At 38.8% G+C, this 12,979-nt stretch overlaps 1 protein-coding gene across 3 annotated transcripts; it reads left to right on the top strand.

The window, feature by feature from the left end:
- The first annotated feature begins 131 nt into the window (after nt 1-131).
- LOC134749587 (microtubule-associated protein RP/EB family member 1) lies at nt 132-11,311 on the top strand. 3 transcript variants are annotated; one of them, XM_063684588.1, is made up of 6 exons: nt 132-271; nt 587-875; nt 4,451-4,691; nt 5,792-5,895; nt 6,771-6,926; nt 10,274-11,311. In XM_063684588.1, exons 2-6 carry the CDS (start codon nt 609-611, stop codon nt 10,340-10,342), a joined length of 837 nt encoding a protein of 278 aa, XP_063540658.1. In that variant the 5' UTR covers nt 132-271; nt 587-608; the 3' UTR covers nt 10,343-11,311. The 3 variants fall into 3 exon arrangements, with proteins under 3 accessions (XP_063540658.1, XP_063540660.1, XP_063540659.1); XM_063684590.1 differs by lacking the exon at nt 4,451-4,691 and adding an exon at nt 4,872-5,094 and having other exon boundaries at nt 134-271; XM_063684589.1 differs by lacking the exon at nt 132-271 and adding an exon at nt 361-460.
- The last annotated feature ends 1,668 nt before the right edge of the window (nt 11,312-12,979 follow it).

The raw sequence follows: 12,979 nt of genomic DNA, 5'->3' as shown, positions 1-12,979 counted from the left end.
CGCTTTCTCTGCTACTCCTACTAAAAGATACATAAGACTATCCCGTTCAGCAGTTCGGGAAATTTTCGGATAAAACCGGTTTGTGCTTCACTGACGTGTGAAATAAATTCTCTCGTGGTCTATGCATATTGTCTATGCTATGAAAAGCTTCAAATAAAAGAAGTAGGCGAGCGTTTTGGACAAAATTATAACGCTTTAATCATTTTGCTCAACTTAACTCTATGTATTTGTAACTGGTTACAGCCAATCCTCAAGACCGAATTTATTCAAGGTACGTTAACAGTTTACTTAAAAGAAAAACTTAAATTATTAGCCGACCCAAATGTCAATCGACAGATTTTTGATGAGTCGTCCTCAATGCCTGTCATCATAACCACATCCGCCGTCGGTCTAGAAGTTTTACTGTTATTTTTATATTCATCGGTGTTAAAATCGTTGTTAACTAATTTTACTTTAAAAGGTTGTTAATTTATCATGTACAGTAGAAGCCTACATGTTTTACATCGAATTCACCGTTCAGTATACGCGACGGCCTATTTTTAGATCGGCTTTTTTCTGTTCGGACATAACTTGTGTTTTTGTGCAGGGTTGAATATTGCACCTGAAAGATGGCAGTAAACGTATATTCAACTAACGTGACTTCGGAGAATCTGTCTCGACATGACATGTTGGCGTGGGTGAACGACTGCCTGCAGTCCAGCTTCGCCAAGATCGAGGAGCTGTGTACAGGCGCCGCGTACTGCCAGTTTATGGACATGCTGTTCCCCGGCAGCGTGCCCATGAAGCGCATTAAATTTAAAACAAATCTAGAACATGAGTACATACAAAACTTCAAAATTTTACAAGCTGGCTTTAAAAAAATGCAAGTGGACAAGGTAAGTTTTCCCTTTCTCCGAAGTTTTACATTATGTCGTCGCAATAAATTATAAAATAATTACCTACTAATGGGCTACTTTCTCTTTTGTGGCAGGTATTTTACAGAAGTGGTTTTTAAATCTATTATTGACTAGTCTATTATTGATTAATTCAGTAATGTAAGTAATGAACACATGTTTGATAAATGGTTGTGCTACAATAATTTAAATATGTTTGTCTCATGGAAGTTTTATAATTAAATTGAAATCCACTACCATGTAAAAAGATTTTTAAAATAAACTATTCGAGGTTGTTCGTAAAGTTAAGTATTTAGGATTATGGCTAGATTCGCCCTTGAGATGGGGGCTCCATATAAAAGAGCTGTGTGAAAGAAATTACAAACATATTAATATTTTAAAGGTTCTAGCGGGTAGGTCTTGGGGAGTTCACCCTACACATCTCAGGCACCTCTATATATCTCTCTTAAGAAGTCGCCTGGATTATGGTAGTTTTATTTATGGAAGCTGTGCTATTTATCATTTAAAGAGATTAGATATTTTGCAAAATAGAGCTTTGCGTGTGTGTGGAGGCTTCATACGCAGCACTCCTGTTATAGCTATGGAAAGTGAACTCTCCATCCCTCCTCTGGTTGTGTGCCGTTATTGGTTGGGTTGTAGATTTTGACTAAGAATTAGATCAAGATCAAACAGCCCCATTATTTCCGCGTTCCAGACCATTTTGACTAAACGTTACCTATTTTCTGTTATAAATTTTCCTTTGTTAGCAAACATTTATGATGAATGGAAAGATTTACCTGTGCATCACTGTGACAAATTGGATATATACTCTTTGAACACGTGGGTGTCCTCGGTTGACACCAGGTCATGTATAATGGATAGCATTGATTATACTGATGTCCCTAAGCGGCATCCACAGAATGAGGCGTTGAAAAATTCAACACTGAGAGTGCTTACTGAGCAGTATGTCCAATTTCATAAAATATACACTGATGGTTCGAGGTGTGTACAAGGTGTTGGAGCAGCTCTGTTTGATCCTCAGTGCAATGTTTCACTCATGTGGAAGCTGCATGATGACGCGTGCGTTATGCGAGCTGAACTTGTAGCTATTAAAGAATCTTTGTTTTATGCAAATAATCTAGCTAATAGTGCTCCAGTTGTAATACTATCTGACTCAAAGAGTGCACCTCAACACCTTAATCGTTGTGTTTATGGACATAGAGGCATGCCTGTTGCATATGAAGCTCTACAGTTGATTCATGAGTTTATTTGTAATGATAGGGTTGTCAAAATACAGTGGATTCCTTCCCATGTAGGGTTAGTAGGAAACGAGGCAGTAGATAAGCTTGCTAAAACCGCTGTAATGGATGGCTCTGTACTCGATTCTAGACCATTCCCAGAATTAAAAAAAGATGTTTACAGGAATGGGAATACCATTTTGGAGAACAAGCTTTATCAAGGGGTGTTGGAATCTGGTACAGAACAATCCAAGATAGTCCCTTGTAGATACCCTGGTTTGATTCTGCCAACCTCGCTAGAAAAGTGTTAGTCTCAGCTTTCCGAGTCCGGTCCGGACACATCCCTACAAACAAGTTTATGTGCGTAATGGGTGTTAAATCGTCACGTGTAAACTGTCAGAAGACTGATGACTTGTCTCACGTGTTGTTGGAATGCGTCCGGAATTCGGACTTGAGAAAAAGATTTTTTGGTAGTCTGGGCTCCATGCACAATGGACAGATCAATTGTTGGTTGGCAGAGCCTATATCGGACAAAGCAATCAGTGTTTACCACTTTATTGACCTCTCCCTTTAGTAGGGAACTATGAAAGCACCTATGAGGCTGACATGTTCACCTAGAGTGTCCAAAGCCTCTATAAAAACTAGATAAAAAAAAAACTATTTGTTTTTTGTGCCTTATGCAAGCAATAAATATATATATATAGTCCTCCTCATCGGTTCGATGACGGCGACCTCAGCAATTATGGATTACGCCTGACCGCCGCTTGCCCAAAACCGTATTCTACTCTGAAGCAATAAATAATAGCATGTGAATCACTGTTGATAATTGACATATTTCTTATTATTATGTGTATCTCCGTTTTAAAACTCTCGGGTCTTTCGAGCCCGGTCATTTATAAGGCGTGCGTGGGGATATAGATCCAACACGTAGAGGCCGTTTGGAGAGATTTGATGTCATGTAGAACGCCTGCTGGAACCCATTCACGGGTACATCAATAGATATCCGTGAACCGGTTTCAGCAGGCATTGGAAATTATTGTAGAGAATATGGACAGAGTACTGGTCTATGGTTTAAGTTTGGGTGGAAAAAAGACTGGGCTATTATAAAGAAGTCCGGACACCTGCCATAACATTGCTTGCACAAGTTATCGAGGCAGGCGGTGACTCGCCACTCGTTAGATGGGCACCTGATGCGCCATCGTAAAGATGGCCAGGCGCAACACCGGAGTGAGCGGCTCAGGGGTGTCGAGAGGTGTGCTGCGCTTTCTCCGAACCGAAGTTACTCGCGGCGTTACGCCCTTTAACGCTTCCACCCCTAGAGCATATAGCTCTTACGACTCCCCTCTGGACGGCCAATGAAGGCAAGCCAGAGCTGAGAGTCCTGCGGGTCCCCTTGGGGTTACCTCCGACCGACGAAGACACGCCGGAGACGGAGACCCTGACCGACTCTCTGGAGCACTCGGGTCCGCGGGTCGTCACTCCCCAACAGCTCGCCACAAGCTGCCCTGCGGGCTTATTATTATTATTTGTAATGCAGGCAGGCAGTTTAAACAACTGATAATGCCTGTATCCAGAGCATGTATGTGTATATTTGTCCTATGATTCAATCAAATTTGTCATTGGGACAAAGATTTGTAAACTGATGACTGAACATTCTTTTTTTTGATGGGATGGGATGGGATCAGATTATCAGTAGGGGGCCTTATGTGGTGGGGATTACTTTTACTTAGCACAAAAGACAAGGGCCTCACGTTTGTGAAATGTTTATTTACCGTCTCATGCCTCACAGTGGCTAAGGCTGCTGCTGATTATCAGCGCTTGTTTACCATCTCAAGCCTCACAGAGGCTAAGGCTGCTCATGCTGCTGATTATCAGCACTTGTTTACCGTCTCAAGCCTCACAGTGGCTAAAGCTGCGACTGATAATCAGTGCTTGTTTACTGTCTCAAGCCTCACAGTGGCTAAGGCTGCTACTGATTATCAGTGCTTGTTATGGGGTTAAGTTAAACTAGTAATGTCAATTATGCTGTGATACTGTTTTATTTATGTTAAGATTTGCTTTAAATACAAACTTATTAATTAAGGATAGATATTTATTTTAAGTAAGTACATTTATTTATTTTAAACTTTATTGCACATAAAAAGTGTACAACAGGCGGACTTAATGCCATTATAGGCATTCTCTACCAGTCAACCATAGGGCTAAACAGAAAAGCGTACATCAATTAATTTAATTTCTCATGGCCAGTCACAACCTCTCCTCGAAGTCAAAAGTTAGGTAGGTTAGTATCAAAACCTAGTTCATAAGAGAGCACTGTTTTTAAGACCACTTGTTTTATAGGTAATCCCCGTGGACAAGCTGATCAAAGGGAGGTTTCAAGACAACTTTGAGTTCTTGCAGTGGTTTAAAAAGTTTTTCGATGCAAACTATGACGGACGCGAGTATGAGGCATACGAGGCGCGGGGCGGCTTTATGATCGGGTCGGGCGCGTGCGAGGCGGGCGTGCCCCTGTGCGCCGGCGCGCTCGCGCCTGCGCCCGCGCCCGTACAGCGCGTGCGCCGCGCTGCGCCGCCCTCCGGCAGTACGTCCCACGACTCATGCACGATCCGCCACTGACCACTCATGCATACCCAGAAACGTTTTCCGTTATCAGAAACATGATTAACTTTCTGAGTGTGTCCTGAGCGCCTCATCCCGGCCTCGGCCGCCACTGTAGTTTGCGTCGTCATTTTATATTACTTTCCTCTTTTTTCTTTTGTAGATAGTACCCATTGACAAACTGGTGAAGGGTCGTTTCCAGGATAACTTTGAGTTTTTGCAATGGTTCAAGAAATTCTTTGATGCCAACTACGGAGGCACGGATTATGACGCGCTGGCCGCCCGGGAGGGACTCCCGATGGGGCACGGGGGCGCCTCGGCGCCGCGCGGGGGCCCCAAGAAGCCCATGGCGCCCGTCGCCAGGGTGCCGGCCAGACCCCAAACCAGTACTATTTTGTTTTCTTTATTACGCTTTAGTTGTGCTTCACTCGTCAATGACACTCATAAAACAAATGATCAAACTCGATTGTTAAAATATTAGTCTAGTATATGAACCATTGCATTTATATAATTGTCAAAAATATATTATTTTATTATCATTTTACTTATACTCGAAACGAAAAATAATATATTTAATGGGTATTTAGTATACTTATGCTTAATTCTGTTCTCTATTATTAATATCACACATTTCAAAATTGCATGATCCTCACAGTCATAATTATTTAATTTATTTCACTTTATTACAATTGTGTAAATATGCACTGAAGTATTGTATTTCATTCTGACTAATATATTCGGTAATTTTATTGTATATATGATTAGTTAAATGCAAATGATATATTATTTGAAATATTACATATACAATTTATCAGTAGAAAGTAAACACACAGCATAAACATATGCCTAGAAGTGCATTCAGTTTTTGTTAATCACCTTTTTCTTATGATTTTGACTATCATTAAATTATGAAATTATGTATTTAAATTTACCAATCTTTGTATTCTATGAAAATGTTAAAGCCATTTAAACATGATGATGAAACACCAAGAAAAAGTTGATTGATTTTTTGAATATGTATGTAAATAACAAATTCAAAATTGGTCATCAATCCAGGTGTAATGACATTTTTTCGTTTTACAGTCGGCAAGGCCAACACCGTGGTGCGGTCGCCCCCTGTGAACCTCTCCAGATTAAATCAAAGTGCTAAAGGCGACTCTAAAGCTCTGGATGAACTGAACCTTCAGGTATTATTATTGTTGCCTATTTTATTTTGACATGTACCTAACAACGCTATTTTCGAAGAGTAAGGCCTCGGAAGATGTCTGGCCCAAGGGCGCAAAATTCAACTTATAAATTCACCACGACCGACCACTGAAAGTTTCGTCACATGAGCACAATTGAGCAGAAATCCTTATCAAATAGTTTTTATTATTATAAATTTCAAGATCCCTGTTAGGTCCCTATGTCGTCGTAAAATTCTGTTTTTACATGTTCGTCGCTAATTTTAAATATCTGTTTAAATCAAGGGACTTTTGAGGGGCGACAGGGCCGAATGGAAAAAAGAGGACTTCTCTCTACTTTGTCCAGTAGTGGGACAATACAATAGAATAGATCCACCCTATGAAAGTACATTAATGGAAAACAACATGTTATAGTAGGTAACAGTAACAGTTACGCTGCGTCTTACGTGGGCGAACACTCGCGCACGTGAAGCGGCGCGGCGCGGCGGGCCCACGGCGTTCGCGTTCGCATCGAGATCGCCCACGTACATAGACCTAGCATTACATAGATCAGCTATATGCGTGCGCCCGTGAGGGACAAAACATACGCAATGCGACAATATGATTGGTCGAGTAAATTTGTAGCCCACCATAAACCATACTAAATTTACGGTGGGCAATAAAAAAAAAATGCGACACACAAGACTATCCCGTTCGGTCATTTCCCCCCACCCCTCTTGATTGATCCAGTAGACTCACGGCCACGTCTATGGGTATCAAAGGATTGATTCACCCCGCGCCGCGCCGCTTCGCGTTCGCGTGTTTTTCGCCTACGTTGTACGGTGCGTTACTTTGTAAATTATTTTATTGTTACTTATAATTATGTAATTGTTGTGTAGGTAAACGAACTAAAAGCCACAGTAGATGGCCTTGAGAAGGAAAGAGATTTCTACTTCGGGAAACTCAGGGACATAGAGGTGATCTGTCAAGAAATGGAAGAACAGCAAACTGGCCCAATTGTTCAAAAAATCCTCGACATATTATATGCGACTGAGGTAAGTGATCACTACACGGGGCTTTTTGAAAATATAACGATGGTAGCAAATAAGGCTTTCTGTGTATTTTTTTAACTTTATAGTGCATAATAAAGAATATTTACTTATGTAAGAAGAGCCGCAAGTTACGCTGTTATCGTTACGAATGAGACACTAATGTAGTAATGTATAATTTTAACAAATATCTTTACGTTTCACGTATGTATATCCAAAGATTCCAAAGTAAAGTATATCCAAATGAATTTTTAACAAGCAGAAACGTCTGCGAACGATGCTATTAAGCTTAGAATAAATTTAAGTGGAAAAATTACTGGCTTGGGTAAGACTTGAACTCACGGCCTCTGGAGTTTGGCCGTGAGTTCAAGTCTCTCCCAAGGCAGTAATTTTTTCACTTTTAAATTTATTATAAGTTTAAAGTATATAACCGACCTAAGCCTGCGCCGAATATGAAGCGAAAGCAGACGCTGGTGACTGCGGAGCGGCGCTGTCATTGTTGATGTTATTATTTAAAATATTCCTGTCCCCTTTTTGAAGCAGTTTAACTTTAAGGCTAACCGCAGACGCACGGAATTTTCATTCGGTTTCCGTACGGAATGACAGATGGAAACGGGACGTCGCTCTACACACATGCATAGCGCTGGCTCGCTTGCACATGTCATTCCGTACGGAAATACCGTGCGTCTGCGGCCAGCCTTAACGGCGGAAGGTAATCATTATCGCTGAAGCAAATTCTTCTAAATTAAATACCTGAGTATTGTTGACTTTACGTATAATTTTTATTCAAATAATTCACTGAAGTTATCCCGACTAAGCGACCCGCCCCGGCTTCGCACGGGTAGTTAACTAATTTACATGACCCAAAACCTTTACAAATTATACATATAAACCTTCCTCTTGAATCACTATCTATTTAAAAAAACCGCATCAAAATCCGTTGCGTAGTTTCAAAGATCTAAGCATACATATGGACAGACGGACAGACAGCGGAAAGCGACTTTGTTTTATACTATGTACAGTGGCGAAAAAAGAGTAAAAATTAAACTCGACGTTCTACTACAGTCGCTATCAGATATATCGGAGCGGCCACTGTGCTCACAAATATCTGAACACGCCTCTATTGTCAAGGCGTTAGAGTGCGTGTTCAGATATTTTTGAGCACCTTGGCCGCTCCGATATATCTGATGGCGACTGTACAAGGTCCCTTATCATAACAAACCTACGCGTTGACCTACTTTAAAAGTTGGCTTATGCCTGATAGGAATATTGAGCCAACGTAGTCCAAGCAAGGTATACTACCGCTCATAACTATTTAGGCACTCGTCATTTTTTCCATACAATTGTATACAAAATCGACTTTCAGAATTATACCGCTAAGTCGCAGTCGGGTAACAGTTTTTTGTACAGTTTACTTTTTTAATTTAACAGACATATCGAGCTTCAAAATCATCTGCAGAATATTCGTGTACATTGCCTATTTACCAAATGGCAAGCGTAAAAAAATCCATAAATCGTTTTCCAGTACAAAATCGTTTTATTTTGTATGAACTTACGGCACAACATAGTGATACAATGATTATGTGAGACCTGTACTTATGTACCTTACCTATGTTGAACAAATAAATGCTTTTGAACTAGTACATAATAGGCCAGGAAATGAATGCCCAAAAAAAGTTATAGAGGGAAATGCTTGGAACACAATTTTTGACTTCGTAGCTTTGTTTGGACTAGTTTGGAGGTGAACATATCAAAAGTCCCCGGCCGTAACCCTGGTGCTGGCGGGGAGAGTGGGGTTTGAAGGTTCCATTTTTCGGTTTTTCGATTATATCTCAGAATCTATGCGTCTGAGCGACATGGCCACTTATACAAAATGAAAAGTGATTTAATTTGTTACAAGTTTTATTATGTGAAGTTTTTCGATATATTGTATAGTTTTTGAGATTGGTTTATTGGTTTATTCTTGAAGGTTTATTTAGGGCTCTCATTTTTATCTTGATTGTTTACATCAGTGAAGCTGCTAGGCCGGGTTTGGTATCGTTTTCGTATAAATCGAGGGTGCTAAATTCATTTATGGTATCAACATTGGCACCATTCCTAATTAAAAACAAAATTTGAAAAAATGTTTTTTAATTAAAACATCTTCACGCTTAAACCGCTGAACCGATTTCGTTGAAATTTGGTAAAGAGATGGTTTGAGTCGCGGGACAGTACATAGGATAGATTTTATAACCAAAATCATCTTTTGAGGGTGTGAAAAGTGGAGTGGAAATCAATAACCGCTGAACCTATTTAAATAATATTTGGGATGGTCTACATGTTTGATTTAGTTGAAAATGATACCAAACATAACTTCAAACCTAAATTTAAACAGTATTAACCTCAGGAATTTAACTTCGGCGGAGAAGTTGAATGCCCCTCACACCACATTTCACGCCTTTAAAGCATGATTTTTGAGATAAAAACTATATTATATCCTGTCTCGGGACTTAAAACATCTATTTACCAAATTTCAACTAAATCGGTTCAGCGGTTTAAGCGTGAAAAGGAGTTAAAAAAAAGTTATTTGTTTAAAGTTTATATGTTTTTACTTCGGAAAGGTGTCAATGTTGATACCATAAATAAATTCAGCACCCTCGATTTAAAGAAAACGTTACCCCGGCCTAGCAGCTTCACTGATATAGATAATTAAGATAAAAATGAGAGCCCTAAATAAACCTTCAAGAGCGGATATCTCAAAAACTATACAAGATATCGAAAAACTTGACTTAATAAACCTTGTAACAAATTAAATCACTTTTCATTTTGTATAAGTGGCCATGTCGTTCAGAGGCATAGTTTCCGAGATATAAACGAAAAACCGAAAAATGGAACCTTCAAACCCCACTCTCCCCCCAGCACCAAAGTTACGGCCAGGGACTAGTCCAAACAAAGCTACGAAGTCAAAAATTGTGTTCCTCCCTCTATACCTTCTTATTGCTTGGCCTATAAGGGTTTTTTAAATCGTTGCATAAACTCGAAATTTTATAGGATGTCTTTGGCAAAAATTTGAGGCTCAATATATTTACCTAAGTAAAAATTGGTTGGATTGAACAACATGTAAGAGTCATTTACCTGCGATCGAACAGTATGATTTTGAAAATAATTTTTGTATGCAATTGTATGGTGAAAATTGCGGGTGCCTAAATACTTTTGAGCGGTAGTGTAGGCAGCTGCCTCCCTTAGCCTCCTGCCTTCTCTAAAGCTATACAGGGGAACAAGATAGCGATATCGCTTATTCCTTTTAACATATAAATAACTGCGTCCCTTAAATTGGTCCACTATGTTAACAATATAAATGTGAATGGTTACAGGATGGATTCGCGCCTCCCGAGGAGATAGACGGGGACAACCCGCACCCCCCCGAAGAGGACGAGTATTGAGCAGGGCTCGACATGTAACATCTATGCGTAACATAGTGCTCTTTCATATTAACTCGGAATTATATTGCTTAACCAACACCCGTATCGAGTGCTTAGTATTTCACAGCCGATGAGTCGTGACCGGTGTACATTACAACCTCGGTTCGTCTACGGACCGCAGCATAAACCCTTTCACTGCGTGTGACGCGATACCTGCACTGGCAGGGTATCTGGGGTGAAAGAAAACATCATTTTCTGTTAGTGCCAAGACGAGCCAAGCGAAGCAGGCACACCTACCTTTTCTCTAAGCGCTGCGTCGTTTTTTTTTTTTGAACCCTCATAACTTAGGTTTGGAATGCCCTAATTTCTACTTTATGTAGTAATTACGGCAATTCGTCACTATTTGCTATAATACAACTTGACTTAAGAATCAAGTGTGAAAGTAAATGATATTTTTATGAGTTAATTTTAATTTTTGCGTTGCACTATTAAGGATTTGCCACACTGGATGCGTTCTGCGGTCAGGTCAAACCCGCATTATGTATGAACAACATTGACAGCAACCTTTTAAGTTGAAGTTTGACCTGACTGCTGCCCGCAGAACGCATCCAGTGTGGCAAATCCTTTACTGTTTTAGTTGTGTAATGTGGTCAGAGACACAAACTATCTAAAACTGGCACCACTATAATGATTTTCAAAATAAACAAACTTTTGAATAGGGAAGGTGCATTCATTTTCTTAACACGCACATGACTTCGAGAACTAAATAAACTTACAGCTGTTTATGTGGCTGTGTCATACCTAAGTGCATTACTTTAAACACCGAGCATTGTTTCTTGACTGATTTCTGTCTATAGCTGTGTAAGTTGTTTCGATGGTATAAATCTTCTTGTATTGTTTACTCTGTGTCGACGAGGTGTTATCTGTGTAGTGTGGTGCAGAATGTGAGCTTCTTAATGTCCTTGTATTTATTACTTTGGGCCGCCGGTGCCTATTTACGTGCATTTAGTAGGTTGTTAATTATGAAATGTTTACTGTTATTGTACTTGTTTAATTCTGTTGAAATTTCGCAGTTTTCTTAAGTACTTATATTAATATTATAACAAAATCGTTAGACTAAAGTGATGAACATATTTGATCTGATGGCCGGGGTGGTTGCCCCGCGACGGTCACGAGCAATGTCGTAAGTTCGTAACATTTTGTAAGTTTGGCATGTAATTGTACTGTTCTAGATGGCTGTGGAAGTGTATTGTAGCTAATCGTTCGGCGTTATTGGTCCGGGCTTAGTATTAAACGATGTAGTTAAGACAAGGACATTAGAGATATCCGTAATGGTCCGTGGAAAGATATATAATACAGTTGTTAAACCAATAGAACAGCATTAGAATGATTTGTTTGCCCTTTTTTCAATAGAATTATTAACTAAATCAATAGAAATAACTTTGTTACGTTTTCCTATGATAGCGTGCTTGAAGTTGCACCCAGGCTAGGTCGATCACAAGTCAAATCATATTCCTATTAGGCATTTGAGTAGATTTAGGTTATTGACATGATAATATAGTTTTGTTAATTACATGTTTACATATGTATTCATACTTCTAATTATTAATTTCAAAATTGCAGGTGTAGACTCTATTAAAATTTACAATATAGATACATGTATTTGCAAAACAAAATTAACATTTATAAAAAAACCATAATTAATTTAGTTACTAAACAATTGAATTGAAATAATTATTAGCACTCGCATGAAGCCTGAGTAAGATTTAATGAAATTAGTATTTAAAGAAAGAGGGTTATGTAAAAATTATAAAGGTATAATTAATTACGAGTTTAGTGTATTACAAAAGAACTTTAACTCCGAATGGAACAGATGGCCAAGTTTGGTCTCAGCTACTTACTTATACAAACCTTAATTAAATTATTGTGCCTGAATCTGCCCTATAAATAATACTCTTATAATTTGTAAACATTTTGTCCAGATATTTCATGTTTCTGTATATTTTATCATTTTAAATTTGTCTAGGTATCTGATATATTTAAGATTATATTGATAAAACTGTATATCAAAATAATGCATGAACATAATGAGCCTAATAAATTTTAGCACAGTACCTAAAAATAAAACACTTGAACGAAGTGCTAACACTGAAACAGAGGATGACCAACAATTTGTTGCCAGAAATTGATGACTACAATAATTTATTTTAACTTGCATATATATTCTGCCTTAACATCAGATTTTCAATGCCTCTAATTTCAGATTGTAAATGTCTTATCAAATAAATAATTCTTTATTATAAATATGTTTATTTCAATTTCAAAATTACCATAATTAACCCCACTTACACTCATTTATTTATTCACTACCCTATTTACTAAGGATATTACTAGAGATGGCTATAGGGGTATTACTAGAGATGCCACGAATATTCGGCCTATATATTCGAATATTCGCTATTCGGCCGAATACCGAATATCTGTTGCACCTAACTAAAAAAAAACAATAAGTGCGAGTCGGACTAAATAAGGTCCCGTTTTTACCCTTTGGGTACGGAACCCGAAAAATAACCGCAAATCAGTGTTTGATTTTAACCATAGACATATACAGGGTGATCAATCCAAATGGGTAAGTAAGGAAGAAGTCAGAAACTATGA

The sequence above is a fragment of the Cydia strobilella genome, chromosome 18 (assembly GCF_947568885.1).
Source record: "Cydia strobilella chromosome 18, ilCydStro3.1, whole genome shotgun sequence".
NCBI lineage: Eukaryota > Metazoa > Arthropoda > Insecta > Lepidoptera > Tortricidae > Cydia > Cydia strobilella.
This window is presented reverse-complemented; position numbering and strand designations above follow the sequence as displayed.

Excerpts from the sequence above, each read along its gene's own strand:
- LOC134749587 (XM_063684588.1), top strand. The coding sequence starts at position 609 with ATGGCAGTAAACGTATATTCAACTAACGTGACTTCGGAGAATCTGTCT. Across the intron at positions 876-4,450 it reads AAAAAATGCAAGTGGACAAG|GTAATCCCCGTGGACAAGCT; the intron begins GTAAGTTTTCCC and ends CTTGTTTTATAG. Across the intron at positions 5,896-6,770 it reads TGGATGAACTGAACCTTCAG|GTAAACGAACTAAAAGCCAC; the intron begins GTATTATTATTG and ends ATTGTTGTGTAG.